This window comes from Equus przewalskii, chromosome 19 (assembly GCF_037783145.1).
Source record: "Equus przewalskii isolate Varuska chromosome 19, EquPr2, whole genome shotgun sequence".
NCBI classification, from domain to species: Eukaryota; Metazoa; Chordata; class Mammalia; order Perissodactyla; family Equidae; genus Equus; species Equus przewalskii.
In genome coordinates, this window is record NC_091849.1 from 32,138,868 (window position 1) to 32,154,351 (window position 15,484).

At 56.7% G+C, this 15,484-nt stretch overlaps 1 protein-coding gene across 1 annotated transcript; it reads left to right on the forward strand.

The window, feature by feature from the left end:
- Positions 1-338: 338 nt before the first annotated feature.
- Positions 339-14,668, forward strand: LOC103563298 (complement C4A (Chido/Rodgers blood group)). The gene is made up of 41 exons (XM_008538611.2): positions 339-522; positions 665-863; positions 1,096-1,297; positions 1,497-1,567; positions 1,653-1,741; positions 1,948-2,030; positions 2,209-2,305; positions 2,479-2,584; positions 2,685-2,817; positions 3,233-3,348; positions 3,455-3,631; positions 3,776-3,961; positions 4,106-4,291; positions 4,455-4,613; positions 4,864-4,990; positions 5,151-5,225; positions 5,516-5,713; positions 5,805-5,916; positions 6,008-6,078; positions 6,356-6,495; positions 6,601-6,810; positions 7,058-7,109; positions 7,212-7,301; positions 7,449-7,658; positions 7,825-7,900; positions 8,063-8,219; positions 8,320-8,436; positions 8,543-8,714; positions 8,946-9,178; positions 9,255-9,422; positions 9,792-9,851; positions 10,832-10,925; positions 11,005-11,191; positions 11,324-11,414; positions 11,550-11,624; positions 13,061-13,163; positions 13,324-13,413; positions 13,494-13,592; positions 13,750-13,833; positions 14,106-14,238; positions 14,402-14,668. Exons 1-41 carry the CDS (start codon positions 458-460, stop codon positions 14,541-14,543), a joined length of 5,235 nt encoding a protein of 1,744 aa, XP_008536833.2. The 5' UTR covers positions 339-457; the 3' UTR covers positions 14,544-14,668.
- The last annotated feature ends 816 nt before the right edge of the window (positions 14,669-15,484 follow it).

Consider the following 15,484-nt stretch of genomic DNA (forward strand, 5'->3'; position numbering starts at 1 on the left):
AAGCCTCATATAGTTCAGTTTTTTGGGGGGTTATAGTAAGAGACAAGTGTCTTAGTACCTTGTTTTGTTAGGACCTTGACAAAGGAGCCACGTGTTTCCAGCCACGTGCCGAGCCACTTTGGGCTCTCCTACGCCCGCGTATACTTGAGCATGTATATACATACACACACCCAGATATACCCGTAGGGAGTGGTGCCCCGCACTGGGATGAAAGGGGTTAACAGGAAAGGATAGGGTCTGTCTCTGGGCTATGATTTCTTCAGAGACCCAGGTGTCCGGGGTGCACCCCCCAATACTGGGCCTGGGGCCAGTTCCGTTTCTTGGCTATCACGTGGTTTCCCAGCTTAGCTGGACCAGGGGAGGAGCAAAGTCCAGAGTTAACTCTGCTCCAAACCCTAGGTTGGCCAGAAAGGAGCAGACAGACAGACGAGTCTGATCCCTTTTAGGTCCTCCAGCCATGAGGCTCCTCTTGGGGCTGATCTGGGCATCCAGCTTCTTTGCTTTGTCTCTGCAGAAGCCCAGGTCCTGGAGGCAGGATGCTGGTGTGCTTGAGCAGGGGCAGGGCTGCTGATGGCAATGCAGGCGTGGGGGAACCTGATAGAGGATCGAAGGGTGGAGGGGCCCAAGTGGAGCCTGACTGCTGACCCTCACCTGTCTTCCCCAGGTTGCTCCTGTTTGCTCCTTCTGTGGTTCACCTAGGGGTTCCCCTGTCAGTGGGACTGCAGCTCCATGATGCTCCCCGGGGACAGGTGGTGAAAGGATCTGTGTTCCTGAGAAACCCATACGGCAATAATGCCCCCTGCTCCCCAAAGGTGGGCTTCACCCTCACCTCAGCAGATGACTTCATACTCCTCAACCTCCAGGTAACTGGACGCCACTGCCACTTCCTCCTGCTGCTTCTCAGCACCTCTCACTCTGTCATCGTGGTGTCACGTCCACTCCCCCGCCCCGCCCCAAGTCTTGTAAATGTCTTTGTCTTTTTCCTGGCCTCCCTCCCTCCTTTCCTCCCTGCAATGATCTCCTTCCCTGTTTCTGTCTCAATCTCTCTGGCTTTTTCCTTCTGCTCTGTCTCTGACCCACCCCCTCTCTTGACAGATCCCCCTGAACGGTGCAAAGAACTGTGGCCTCTTTCGTCTCCATGGAGGTCCCCAGGTCCAGCTGGTGGCTGAGTCGCCATGGCTAAAGGACTCTCTGTCCAGAAAGACAAACATTCAGGGTGTCAACCTGCGCTTCTCCTCTCGCCGAGGGCACCTCTTTCTGCAGACTGACCAGCCCATTTATAACCCTGGCCAGCGGGGTGAGTCTCGGCCCCAGAGCCTCACCTTTAGCTGCCTCCCAGCCCCTTCAGTGAGATAACCTAAAAGTGCTGCATAGGAAGGCTGCTTAACAAGTATTTGTTCTCTTCCTCCTCACTCCCTGGAAGGGGTGGGGGGACCAGGGCCCACCTTCCCTTTGTGCATGAGCTCCTGCTCACCTCTCTCACCCTCCATTCTCAGTTCGGTATCGGGTCTTTGCTTTGGATCAAAAGATGCGCCCATCCACTGACACCCTCGTGGTCACTGTGGAGGTGAGTCCCTGACCTCTGACCTTCCGGATCAGCCAGGGCCCGTGATCTGACCTCCCACAGATGACCATTTCTACTCCCGTTGCAGAACTCTCATGGACTCCGTGTGCGGAAGAAGCAAGTGTACACTGCCACATCCATCTTCCAGGATGACTTTGTGATCCCAGACATCTCAGAGTGAGCTCTCCTCACCTGAGGATTAGCCCCCAGCTACACCTCCCTGGTTCCAACTTTCCCACCCCTCCGCCTCCAACACAGAATCAAATCCCAAGCTCCCCTGAGCCTCTGGTTACCCTCATAGTCCTCTTCCCAGGGACCCGGGCCACTGGCTTTCCGTGGCTTCTTGCACAAGTTGGCTGAGTCCCTTCCTTGTCTGTCCTCAGGCCAGGGACTTGGAAGATCTCAGCCCGATTCTCAGATGGCCTGGAATCCAACAGCAGTATCCAGTTTGAAGTGAAGAAATACGGTGAGAGCTGGAGACATGAGGGACAAGGAGCTCCTTTCCAGAAGGGAATAAGGAGTGGAAGAAGTGGTGGGACCAGGGCAGGGTCGGAGATATGGGTGCCACAGCCCTGAGGGGAGACGAGTCTTTAAAGGATCCTTTCGCTAGAGTTTGACCTCCCTATCCCTTTACCCCTGGTCAGTCCTTCCCAACTTTGAGGTGAAGATCATTCCTGGAAAGCCCTACATCTTGACAGCACCTGGCTTTCTTGGTGAAATCCAATTAGATGTTGAGGCCAGGTAACTCCCCCCACCCCACCCCTGCTGGCCCAGCTCCCAGGGCTCCCCACTCAGTAGGAATGTGTTGTGAAGCCCCGCGTCCTTCCCTCGTCCCAGCCCCCCTCCCTCCCAGACCATTCCATTACCACCTCCAGCCCTTGGCCCACCATCTTCCAATCTCTCCATGGTGGCAGGTACATTTATGGGAAGCCAGTGCAGGGGGTGGCATATGTACGCTTTGGGCTCCTGACTGAAGATGGTGTCAAGACTTTCCTTCGGGGGCTAGAGAATCAGACCAAGGTAGGAAGGAGGGTTGGGGGTGTGAGGAAGGTGAAGGAGGAGAAGGACGTGAGATGGAAGACGTGTCTCACGCCATGTCCTGTTTTCTTCTTTGTCCCAGCTGGTAGATGGTCAGTGCCACATTTCCCTTTCAAAGGCTGAGGTTCAGGATGCCCTGCAGAAGCTTAATGTTAATATTGCTGACCTCCCAGGGCTACGCCTCTATGTTGCAGCAGCCATCATTGAGTCTCCAGGTGGGTGGCTTCCCCTGATTACAACCCCAGACACTTGCCTCTGACCTCTGAGCTGACCCTCTGTTCTCCAGCACCAATACCATCCCCCCTTCTTACCCTTATCTTGGACCCAAAGCCAGAAAAGACCCAGGAGACTGTCTCTCTCCAACTATGTTTCTGGGGTATGGGTACCTTCCCCGATTTCAGTTTATTTTTTTGCCCAGCCAGCCAGCCGGCAGACACACTTTATGCACCATCTGTGTGCTGGGTCCTGCGTGGGCCTCAGCAAACGTAGAGATGAATATGAGATAGCGTGTGTCCTGAGGAGTTCACTGTCTTGTGGGCAGGAAACACTCACTCTGCATCCCCCCTTGCTCTCCTGTGCCTCTTTTCCTGGGTCTCTGTCCTCCACCTCTCTCCACCCCTTGTCTTGCAGGTGGGGAGATGGAGGAGGCAGAGCTCACATCCTGGCGTTTTGTGTCATCTCCCTTCTCTTTGGATCTTAGCAACACCAAGCGACACTTCGTGCCCGGGGACCCCTTTCTGCTGCAGGTTTCTTTTGGAGGGAAAGGATGAGCAGGGGAGGGGGGTGTTGGTGAGGAGGGCACAAGCCCTCACTGACCGCTCGCTGTTACCTGCCCCTCCCCCACCTACCCAGGCCCTGGTCCGAGACATGTCAGGCTCCCTGGCCTCTGGCATTCCTGTCAAAGTTTCTGCCAAGTTGTCTTCTGGATCTGTTTCTGAAACCCAGAACTTTGAACAAAACACAGATGGGACTGGCCAAGCCATAGTCCCCATTGCTGTCCGTAAGACTGTGCAAGAACTGCAGCTCTTGGTAGGCCGCCTCTTCGTGGGAGAGGACAGGGGAAGGAAGGAGGGGCCAGCTGGGCCCCTGAGGATCTGTGTCCCAGGCTCGGGGGAGAAGCTGGGTGCCTGGGTCCTTGCCACTGACCCTGCGCCTACCTGCCCCTCTTTCCAGGTGTCTGCAGGCTCCCCCTATCCAGCCGTAGCCAGGCTAACTGTGAGAGCCCCACGCTCAGGAGGCTCCAGGTTTCTGTCCATTGAGCGGCTGGATCATCGACCCCCTCACATCGGGGACACCCTCAGGCTGAACCTGCGAGCCGTGGGTGTCAGTGCGCCCAGCTTCTCTCATTACTACTACATGGTGTGTATGAGCTGGGCTGTAGAGGAAAGCAGGGGTGCAGGGAGGGGCTCAGGCAGGAAAGAGCCCTTGTGTGGGGGAATGGTTTCAGGGCTGGGATGTGCAGTGAAGCAGAAACTACTCTTGCTCCTTCTCTTCTTGGCCCAGATCCTATCCCGGGGCCAGATCGTGTCTGTGAATCGAGAGCCCCGGAGGCCCGTGACCTCAGTCTCGTTGTTTGTGGACCATCACCTGGCACCTTCCTTCTACTTTGTGGCCTTCTACTATGAGGGAGGCCTCCCAGTGGCCAACTCCCTGCGTGTGAACGTCCAGGCCGGGGCCTGTGAAGGCAAGGTAATTGGCATGGGAGAGACAGCATGTGTATGTGTTAGGGGTGTTAAGAGAGAAAGAAGACAGGGTGATTGTGAACAGGGCATGGATTTGGTTTGGGGTGCACTGAGGATGCACCGAAGGAAGCTCTCCCCACTGACTGACCCCTACCTCCCCCTTCTACCAGCTGGAGCTGAATGTGGACAGTGGCAAGGAGTATAATCCTGGGGAGAGGATAAAGCTCCACCTGAAAACTGATTCTCCAGCCCTGGTGGCACTGGGAGCTGTGGACACGGCTCTGTATGCTGTGGGTGGCAGGTCTCATAAACCCCTCGACATGGGCAAGGTTTGTCAAGACCCTTTCCCCAGCCCTCCCTCCCTGCTATGGCTCATTTTCCTGCTACCCTGAGCCCAGCCCCTAGATCTCACTCTGGATCCCCACAGACTCCTCCTAGTCTTCCCACAAGGCTTGGCCCCTGTGGTCTCTTATTTCCCCACTCTCTGTGTGTCTTACATATTTGTCCATATCCCATCCTCTCACCCATCCTGCCCCTCGGTCACTCTTGTCTCCACAATATCCTTGCCTTTTCTTCCAGGTCTTTGAAGTTATGAACAGCTATAATCTTGGCTGTGGTCCTGGGGGTGGAGACAGTGCCCTTCAGGTGTTCGAGGCAGCTGGTCTGGCCTTTTCTGATGGAGACCAATTGACCTCAGTCAGAGAGAGTGAGAACCATGGAGGAAGGGGAGTGGGTGGTGGGAAGATAAGGAAGGGGGAGGCGCCTGAGGAGGTAAGATAGGAAGAAGAGGAGTGGGGAGAGGAGCAGGGAGTGGAGGTGGGAGGCCACCCACCTTACAGCTTGGCTGCAGTCCTGCTTTCTGCCAGGTCTGAGCTGTCCCAAGGAGACGAAAACCCGGAAAAAGAGAAATGTGGACTTTCAAAAGGCGATTAATGAGAAGCGTAAGTTGTGGGTGCCTATGAAGCAGTGTAAGATCTCCACTTGGGCCCAAGGGTCAGGATGAGGGGCCTGTTGCTTTGCTGCTCTGCTCCCGAGTGAGCCAGTCTATGGTATTTGGGGCCAGAGATCCAAGTTCAGGGGTTGAAGGTGGATGGGCAGGAGGCTGTCTCCATTGGCCTCTCTTGAGTTCCTGGTCTCTCAGGGTGAACCCTTGTGTATCTAGAGGTCAGGGTGGGCGATGAGGTGTGTCTCTTTTCTTTTCTTTCATGCTTACTCTCACCTGGCCCTGCAGTGGGCCAGTATGCTTCTCCTGTAGCCAAGCGCTGCTGCTTGGATGGGCTGACACGGCTGCCCATGGCACGCTCCTGTGAGCAGCGGGTAGCCCGTGTGCGGCAGCTAGCCTGCCGGGAACCCTTCCTGTCCTGCTGCCAGTTTGCTGAGGGCCTCCGCAAGAAGATCCGGTCCAGGGGCCCAGTGGGCCTTGCCCGAGGTGAGGGGCTGGCTGGGGCTGGGGGACAGGCAGGGGTGCCTGGAAGGGCAGAATGGCCCCCTTCTCATTCCTGTCCACCCTGGTCTCCCAGCCATGGAGCTCTTGCAGGAGGAGGACCTGATGGATGAAGATGACATTGCTGTGCGCAGCTTCTTCCCGGAGAACTGGCTCTGGACAGTGGAAACAGTGGACCTCTCCCGCCTGTGAGAGCATGTGGTGGGCCTGGCCTTGTCTCTGGGCCGTGTCTGGGACCAGCCCAGGGTGTGATGGGACTTCTCACCTTTCCCACCACAGGTTGTCACCGCTGCTCCCTGACTCTCTGACCACGTGGGAGATCCATGGCATGAGTCTGTCCAAAAGCACAGGTGAGGTCGCCCTGCCTGAGCCTCTGGCCACCCCTCTTCCATACCCCCTCAACCCAGGCTCCCTGCTCAGCCTTTTGCTTTTAGTATAGGAAGTAGGGGGTGGTGCAGAGACCTGGGGAAGTCTACCACTGTGCACCTGGGCTGGGAGGCAAGAGAGCAGGAATGGGCCGGGGGCAGAGCTGGGTCACCCCGTGTCCCTCTGTCCTGGTACCCTGTGGCCATGATATCCCCAGGCCTCTGATCTCTGTCCCCTTCCCCAAACTCCCACATCCATCAGGCCTGTGTGTGGCCACCCCTGTCCGGGTCCGAGTGTTCCGTAAATTCCACTTGCACCTCCGCCTGCCTATCTCCGTTCACCGCTTTGAGCAGCTTGAGCTGCGGCCTGTCCTCTACAACTACCTGGATAAAGATGTGACCGTGAGGACCCTCAGGAGCACACAGGGGGGTGGGAGCTGAGGCAGGTGAAGGGTGGGGAGCCTAACTGGGCTGGGCCTCTGGCCATCTCTGTCTTCCTGCCCCTAGATGAGTGTCCACGTGTCCCCGGTGGAGGGGCTGTGCCTGGCTGGGGGCGGAGGGCTGGCTCAGCAGGTATTGGTGCCTGCGGGTTCTGCCCGGCCCATTGGCTTCTCTGTGGTGCCCATGGCGGCTGCTGCTGTGTCCCTGAAGGTGGTGGCTCGAGGGTCCGTGGAGTTCCCTGTGGGGGACGCAGTGTCTAAGATTCTGCAAATTGAGGTGAATGGAGCACCCCTGAATCCAGGTCCCCAGGCTCCTTGATTTACCCCCGACCCCCGGCACCCTCTTTGCTGGCCAGGCCAGAGGCCTAACACCCAAACCCAATGCCTTGGTCTGTTTACATCTTCTACAATTCTGATCCACCTCTGTCCCTGAAGTTCAAATGCCAAGTCCTGGGGAGTCTGCACTGGGAGGCGCAGGCTGTGTTCCTGTGTGATCTCTCACGGCTGTATTTCTCCTGAGACAGAATGAAGGGGCCATCCACAGGGAGGAGATTGTGTATAAACTCAATCCCCTGGGTGAGTGACCTCTACCCCTAGCTGTCAGTGTCCTAAGGGGGTTTGTAGGTGGTAGGAGATGTGGACAGCAGGACATACTGCCAACTTCCCCCATCTCCCCAGACTACCGAGCCCGGACCTTGGAAATTCCTGGCAACTCCGATCCCAATATTATCCCTGATGGAGATTTCAGCAGCTTTGTCAGGGTCACAGGTGGGAGTGTCCTCCAATCCCTTCCCAGTGGCCACCTCAGATTCATGTGAAGCCGTAGACCCCTGTTTGATCCTGTGACCCCATGACCCTCTGACCCTGAGTCCTCAGGCCTGCTGTCTGATCCTTAACTCTCTTCCTCCCCTGTAGCCTCAGATCCACTGGACGCTTTGGGCTCTGAGGGGGCCTTGTCACCAGGAGGCCTGACCTCCCTCCTGAGGCTCCCCCAGGGCTGTGCGGAACAAACCATGCTCTACTTGGCCCCCACACTGGCTGCTTCCCGCTACCTGGACAAGACAGAGCAGTGGAGCAGGCTGCCCCCTGAGACCAAGGACCACGCTGTGGATCTGATCCAGAAAGGTTCTGGGTTCAGGAGCAAGCAGGAGCGGGGGCTGGGAGAGGGCAGTTAATGGAAAATTGGCAGCCCAGGTGGCTAGGGGGCGCAGAGAGGGAATGGGGAACATGGCCTTGGGCATAAATAGTGGGAGAGTGAGCATCGCTTTAGCAGCCGCCTCTCCCCCCTAAGGCTACATGCGGATCCAGCAGTTTCGGAAACAAGATGGTTCCTATGGGGCTTGGTTACATCGGGACAGCAGCACCTGGTGAGGTTGGGAGAGTGGTTTTGGGTCTCTGAGAGGGGCCAGGCTGGTGGGGGCAGAGCCAGGTACAATGGGAAGGTGAATAACCAAGTGCCTGGGGGAGTGGGACCATGTCCTCTATAGGGACCAGTCCCTATACCCAGCCATCCCTTTAATCTCCTCTAGGCTCACTGCCTTTGTGCTAAAGGTACTGAGTTTGGCTCAGGAACAGGTGGGCGGCTCACCTGAAAAGCTGCAGGAGACGGCCACGTGGCTCCTGTCCCAGCAGCAGGCTGACGGTTCATTCCAGGACCCCTGTCCGGTTATCCACAGGGCCATGCAGGTGCGGGGCTGGGAGGCTGGGCTGAGGAGCACAGGTAGGAAGACTCTCTTGTCCCTTCCTGTTCCTGGTTGATGACTTCTTTTCTCTTCACTTCAACTAGGGGGGCTTGGTGGGAAAGGATGAGACGGTGGCGCTCACCGCCTTTGTGGTCATCGCCCTTCATCACGGGCTGTCCGTCTTCCAGGATGAGGGGACACAGGAGTTGAAGCAAAGAGTGGTAAGGGCACCTGTGGGTCTGCCCTTCACTCGCCCCCAGCTTCCCCCGTTTCTTTTCAGGAACCCAGGTGTCCAGCCCCGAGACCTTCCTCCCTACTTTCTCCTAGGAAACCTCCATCTCAAGGGCAACCTCATTCTTGGGGACGAAAGCAAGTGCTGGGCTCCTGGGTGCTCATGCAGCTGCCATCACAGCTTATGCCCTGACACTGACCAAGGCCCCTGAGAACCTGCGGAATATTGCCCATGACAACCTCATGGCCATGGCCCAGGAGTCTGGTGGTGAGAGTCAAGGGGGTCCTGGCAGTGATCATGGGACTTGAGGGACCCTGGGACCCATGAGTGTGCCCAAAGGGAGAAATTGAACAAAGACCCCAAGAAGGAATGAAAGCATAAGCAGGGATGATTGGGGTAGAACCAGGAGAGCCTGATGGGGAGCGTCAAAGGGCCCAGTGACTGGGACCCCCCCCCCCAACTACTCCCCCTTCACTGTGGGTCTCCCTTCACTCTCAGATTACCGGTACTGGGACTCAGTCGCCAGTTCTCAAAGCAATGTCGTGTCGCCCACCATGGCTCCTCACAGCCCAGCAGACCCTGTGCCCCAGGCCCCGGCCCTGTGGATTGAAACCACAGCCTATGGCCTGCTGCACCTGCTGCTTTGGGAGGGCAAGGCAGAGATGGCCGACCAGGCTGCAGCCTGGCTCACGCACCAGGCTGGCTTCCAAGGGGCATTCCGCAGCACTCAGGTAGCAGCTTCCCTGGGGGCTCTGTGTGGGGGAGGTCCTGAGTCCAAGCACCTGAATCCTGACCCAACCTCCCCAGGACACGGTGATGGCCCTGGAAGCTCTGGCTGAATACTGGATTGCTTCCCACACCACTGAGGAGAAGGAGCTCAATGTGACTCTCAGTTCCCTGGGCCGCAGTGGGCTCAAGTCATATGTAGTACGGCTGGACAACCACCAAACTCGGGGAATAGAGGAGGAGCTGCAGGTGAACCACTCCCTCACCTGGGTTGCCATGACACCTGGGCCTACTGCGACTATGGCCATCCCCAGCCCCCCACCCCTGCAGTATCCCCACGGCACCTCTTCGTGATAACCTTGCGGGAAAACTTCCTGGCTGTGTGACCCAGAGAAAGTCACCTAGCCTCTGAGCTTCATTTTTCTCATTTGAAAATAATACGTGCAGAGTCTACCCAACAGAGTTTTTAGAAGGCTGAAGAGAGATAATGCATGTGAAGATGCAAACTTTCTGGGAAGTGAGGTGGGGTGAAGAGGCGGGGTTGTTTTTAGAGAGGGGGTAAGCTGGAGCAACAGTGTGCCCTTCTGACATCTCTTTCCCTTTTCTGTTCCTTGGAAGTTTTCCTTGGGCAGCAAGATTGATGTGAAAGTGGGAGGAAACAGCAAAGGAACCTTGAAGGTGAGAGCCGGCAGCACGGCCAGCCAGGGCCCAGCAGGGAGAAGCTGGGGTCTTGAGTGAGACCTGTGGGCAGAGCTCATGGTCAGGGAAGGAGAAAGATGTTCCCCCTGCTCCCTCCTGGGCCTTTTCCCCTCACCGTGGTCTCCACCCTCTCTGGGCACCTGTCATTTCCTTTACGCCCTCAGTGCGGATGGCCTACACATCCAGCGCCTCAACCCAGGCCTCTCCCCTGGCCCACAGCAGACATGTCGTGTCCCAAACCCCTTCTTCTTCCTGTGTCCCCTCATCTGGCTGATGGAGCCCCTTTCCCACAAGAGCCCAGCCACCACTCTGGAGGGTGTCTTAGTGCCCCCCCATCCTGAGCCCCTCCTTATTGCCCTGGTAACTCCTCCTCTGCTCCCTTGCTGCCTGGGTCCCTTGTCACTTGTTTCCTGGACTCTGTTCTAAGATGGTCTTAGAACTTCTCCCTTCCTTACATCTCACCCAGAGGGTGATCCATTGTCCGTATTGCAGCAAGATTGACCTTCCGAAGACACCAGTCAGATCAGCCTTGGAGAAAAGTCAGGCTCTTCCAAGTACAAGATTGGGCCCCTGCCCCCCACCCCAGCCAGACAGATCCAGTCATCTATCCAGATCTCCTTGACTTGAATGACCTTCCCCTGCTTCTTGTCCCACGTAACAAACTCATTCTCCTCCTTCAGACCTTAGCTGGAAGCCTTTCCTGGACTTTCCATTCCAGCCTCCTCTGTGCACTGTGTAGAGTGCTTGCCCCTGGGGGCAGGTCCCTGCTCCCCTCTCTGTCTCTCGTCTAACTCAATACCTGTGCCCATGTGTATTTCTGGGCTGGTCAGGGAGGGGGATGAGAAGGGGCCAAAGGCCTTGAGTTCCTTAGCCCAGGGAGATGCCCTTAGATGTGGCCCTGGAGAGAGGTCTGTGACTCCAAATGTCCCATGTCCTCTCCCTGCCCCTTGCTGAGCCAGATCCTTCGTATCTACAATATCCTGGACATGAAGAACACAACCTGCCAGGATCTTCACATTGAAGTGACGGTGATGGGCCACGTGGAGTACATGAGTGAGCGTTGGGGTCAGAGGCCATGGGGCCCTGAGGGGGCTGGTGCCAGGGGTCAAGCCACAATGCCATCTCTGTGCAGTGGAAGCCAACGAGGACTACGAGGACTATGAGTATGAGGAGGCTCTAGCTGGGGATGACCCCGGGGCCCACTCCCAGCCAGTGACACCCCTGCAGCTGTTTGAGGGGCGGAGGAGCCGCCGCAGGAGGGACGCACCCAGGGCGGCCGAAGAGCAGGAATCCAGAGTGCAGTACACCGTGTGCATCTGGTGAGTGCTGCAGGCCGCCCTGGGTGTGTGGGGCACTGCTGGGCCGAGAGGGGAGGCAGGACTGAGACTGGGGCTGGGCATCTGTGACCCGGCGCAGGTAGAACCCAGACAACAGGGCATGTCTCTCTGCAGGCGGAACAGCAAGGTGGGGCTGTCGGGCATGGCCATTGCGGATGTCACCCTCCTGAGTGGATTCCATGCCCTGCGGGCGGACCTGGAGAAGGTGTGGTCAGCCATCCAGGAGGACCCCTTGTGCCCTCAGGAGCCCTGCTCCATCCCCGCAGTACCCTCAGCTACTGAGCCCTGTCATGTGCAGGGCCCAGGGCTACCTGCCTGTGACCGTTTCCCTTCCCCACAGCTGACCTCCCTCTCTGACCGTTACGTGAGTCACTTTGAGACTGAGGGACCCCACGTCCTGCTGTACTTCGACTCGGTGAGCAGGGAGAGGTGACACGAGGGAATGGGTGGCGCCAGGTTTACTGAGCATATGTTATGAGGTTTCCCAGAAGACACTGTATCAGCGGCCAGTGTTCCTAGAAAGAACTTGTGATGTGGGCAGGAAGACAGGACCAGAGTGTGCCAGAGCAGAGTTAGGGATGGGCCACCAGGGAGGCAGCGCTGCCTGCAGGTAGGTGGCGGCCGAGCCCCTAATGTGGCCTGGGGGGCCAGTGCCAGTCAGCAGGGAGGGCCCAAGAGTGAGCCTTTTCGAAAGATGAATTTATTCAACTTGATGGGCTGCCTTTCTTTTTCTTTTGACCTTCCTAGTTTTTTTTTTGGTGTTTTGTGTTTGATATTAAAGTGTATTTTCTTTGATGAAGTGATGGTAGTCCTAGATGAGTTTGTTTTTGTCTTTTTGTGGCCTTGTTTTGCTAAAACAGAGAATTATCAACCTTCTGATGGCCTTCCAATTTCTTTTTTGAACATTTACTGTAACCTTTTGGAGAAAATGTGAAAAGGGCATGTTAATACTCTAGCACCATTAGCCAGGTGTTTGTGGGTCAGAGAAGACGCCCCTGCCCAGTGTATGCAGAGGGGCCAGACCCTATTAGCCTGAGAAGCCAAGCAGAAGAGTCTGGTTGAACACAATGGAAAACGAGGAGCCAGGAAGATTTCTAGGTAGGGAGCCGACCATGCAGCAGCCTAGCTTAGGAGGGAAACTGGCAGGGTAGCAGGCTGGATTGGACCAGCGTGGGCATGAGGAGAGGGTTCTGGGCCTAGGACACAAGCAGTGGGCTCACAGAGGACAGGTGTAGCAATAGCACCTGCTGTTAGGTTATAGCAGATAAAGGAGGCCCCAAGTTGTATCAGTGATGAAGCGAGGCCATCAGGAGGGTGAGTGGGTTTGCAGGGCAGACAGAGTAGATCTGGAGAACTAACATGTCCTGAACAAGTCCTAATGCAAGAATAGGGCTGAATGTTCAGTTTGGGAATCAGCAGCCTGGAAGGGTTAGGTGACAGCCAGAGAGTGTCTGAGATCTCTGTAGGGAAGCACAGAGGAAGGGAAGAGGCAGGGCCGGGGACTGTGCCTCTGGGAAGGAAGAAGAGGGAATGTCAGAAATGACCAGGTCAGAACCACGGATGGTCCAGAAGCTAACCCTGAGCTTAGGGAGAGTTTCACGCAGAATATGTCCATGATGTGGGACTCTGCAGAGGGGCCCTGGAGACTGGGATGAGGTCACCATCTGGACAGTGAAGTCAGCAGAGACCTTGGGAGGCAGTTTTTAGAGTTACTGGAAGGTAACAGAATGTGAAGGACACTGAAGATAAGAACCAACAGGAACCAAACAGAGACAGGCAAAGGAAGTGCAGCACAGTGGCCTGCAGGGCCCTGGGGCTGAGTCCCTGACCTCTCCCCTGCCCCCCTGCCAGGTGCCCACCTCCCGGGAGTGTGTGGGCTTTGGAGCCGTGCAGGAGGTGCCTGTGGGGCTGGTGCAGCCGGCTAGTGCGACCCTCTATGACTACTACAACCCTGGTGAGCACTCCGGGACACGTGGAGGTTTGGGATAGGTTGCCTCCATGTGGGACATCAGGAACTGGGGCAGTGAAGGGTGGCAGGGGGTCCTGTGGCTCCATGGGACTGGGGAGGCAGAGAGGGGGCTTGTGGCCTAATTCCTCTCTCTGCTTTTCTTCAGAGCACAAATGTTCTGTGTTTTACGGGGCACCAACTAAGAGCAAACTCCTGTCCACGTTGTGCTCTGCTGACGTCTGCCAGTGTGCTGAGGGTGAGACCCAGGGCCTGGGGGCAGGGGTGGGAAGATGGCCTGGCTGGGGCCTGCACACTCATCTGGGTCCCTGACTTCAGGGAAGTGCCCTCGACAGCGTCGTGTCCTGGAGCGGGGGCTGCAGGATGAGGATGGTTACAGGATGAAGTTTGCCTGCTACCATCCCCGCGTGGATTACGGTCAGTCTTCCCCCGTCCTGACCCGCCCTCAGGGTCTCTTTGGTTGTGTTTGCTCCTCTCAGGCCTGCAGGTGGCCTCCTTGCTTGGACACCACCCTGCAGCCCTCTCAGCCTCTGGGTAACTAACCTTGTCTGCCCTCTCCTCAACTCCCTCTTAGGCTTCCAGGTCAAGGTTCTCCGAGAAGATGGCAGAGCTGCTTTCCGCCTCTTTGACACCAGGATCACCCAAGTCCTACACTTCAGTATGAACGGAACGGAGTGGGGGGCGTGGAGCAAGGGGATATAGGGGAACTGAGGTCTGGGTTTGAGACCTGGCTGCCTGGAATCGTGAAAATTCAGACGCGTCTGAGCTCAAATGCCCTCAGCCTCTTAGAAGCTCTGGGCTTGTCCATAAATAGGGAAGCAGTAGCACCTCCCCGTTGGGAGTGGTGAGGGTTCAGTGAGAGGATCGCCCCGTGCTCATCCTGCACTTTCTCTTGCCCTCTGACAACTCTTGTTCACGTTATCCCGTCAGCCAAGGATGCCAAGGCCGCTGCTGGTCAGACCCGAAACTTCCTGGTTCGAGCCTCTTGCCGCCTTCGCTTGGAACCTGGGAAAGAATATTTGATCATGGGTCTGGACGGGGCCACCTATGACCTCAAGGAAGAGTGAGTTCTCTGGGCCCCTCGGTCTCTAGCTCTTCTCACACCTTGTGAGGGAATGGATCTTCAGTGCCTAGGCCCTGCCCCCTCAGAAGCTAGGTGCCTCGTGCTCTCCTCTCCTGCCTGTCCATCCTCCTGACCCCTGCTGACTGCCCCTTTGTCTCTTCAGTCCCCAGTACCTGCTGGACTCGAACAGCTGGATTGAGGAGATGCCCTCTGAACGCCTGTGCCGGACCACCCGCCAGCGGGCAGCCTGTGCCCAGCTCAGCGACTTCCTCCAGGAGTATGGCACCCAGGGGTGCCAGGTGTAAGGGCTGCTCCCCCACCTCCCCCAGGAGGAGCCTGAGCTGGGGAAGGGTGATGCCTGGATTGTTGTTGTGCCTGGACACAGCCCCAGGGCAGGGCCAGGGACTCAATAAAGGCCTTTGGCAGCAAAGTGTCAGTGTGTGTCTCAGGACTGAGAGCTGTGCCCCCACTGTCCCTTCCAGGATCTGGGGGGCCCAGAGCAGGGTTTGCATAATCTTAGGCTTTCAGAGCCTGGATGACTCTTGGGGTGTCCAGCTCTGCCTGAACTCTCCCAAATGTCTCACTGGGAGCTCAGTCCATCATAGGACCACCCCGAGCAGACTTGTGACCCAACAGCCTTCACTCTGAGGATCCAGCGTCCACACTGAGGCCTCTCTTCTCCTATGCCTGCAGAACACTCTACTGCTCCAGTGTAGCCAGTCATTGCGGCCTCAGGTGCTCAGCTAACACCTCAGCGCTTCTGCCTTGTGAGCGGCCGTCCAGCCGCACGTCTCCCACTCTGTCCTTGTGCAGCTGGCAGTTTTGGGGTCTGTTGCTTTTAGCTGAGACCTGGTCTGTTGAAAACCTGTTGGCACTTGATCCTGTTGCCAGTGGCATTGGGTAATTTTCCTAGAGTTGAGCAATCCTCTAATCTGATGTCTCCATCCAGATACTGATTTTAAACAAGGCAAAGGCTGACTTTGGTGTGTTGTCAGTACTCTGAGACTGCTGTTCCCTAGGGGTCAACCCTCCCCACCTGCCCGCCTAGCTCTCCCCCATTTGGTGGCACCCCTTGGGTCTTGAGGGCTGACCTAGAAATCCAAATAGAGGAATTTGCTGAGATCGGTTTTGAGGGAAAGTGGGATGGTTTAGCGGCCTGCCATTCAATCACTCAACAGAAATTCATGGAACTCTCACTCTGTGCCATGCCCTGTGCCAGGTCCCTATCCTCTGTGAAAGTTGTGAT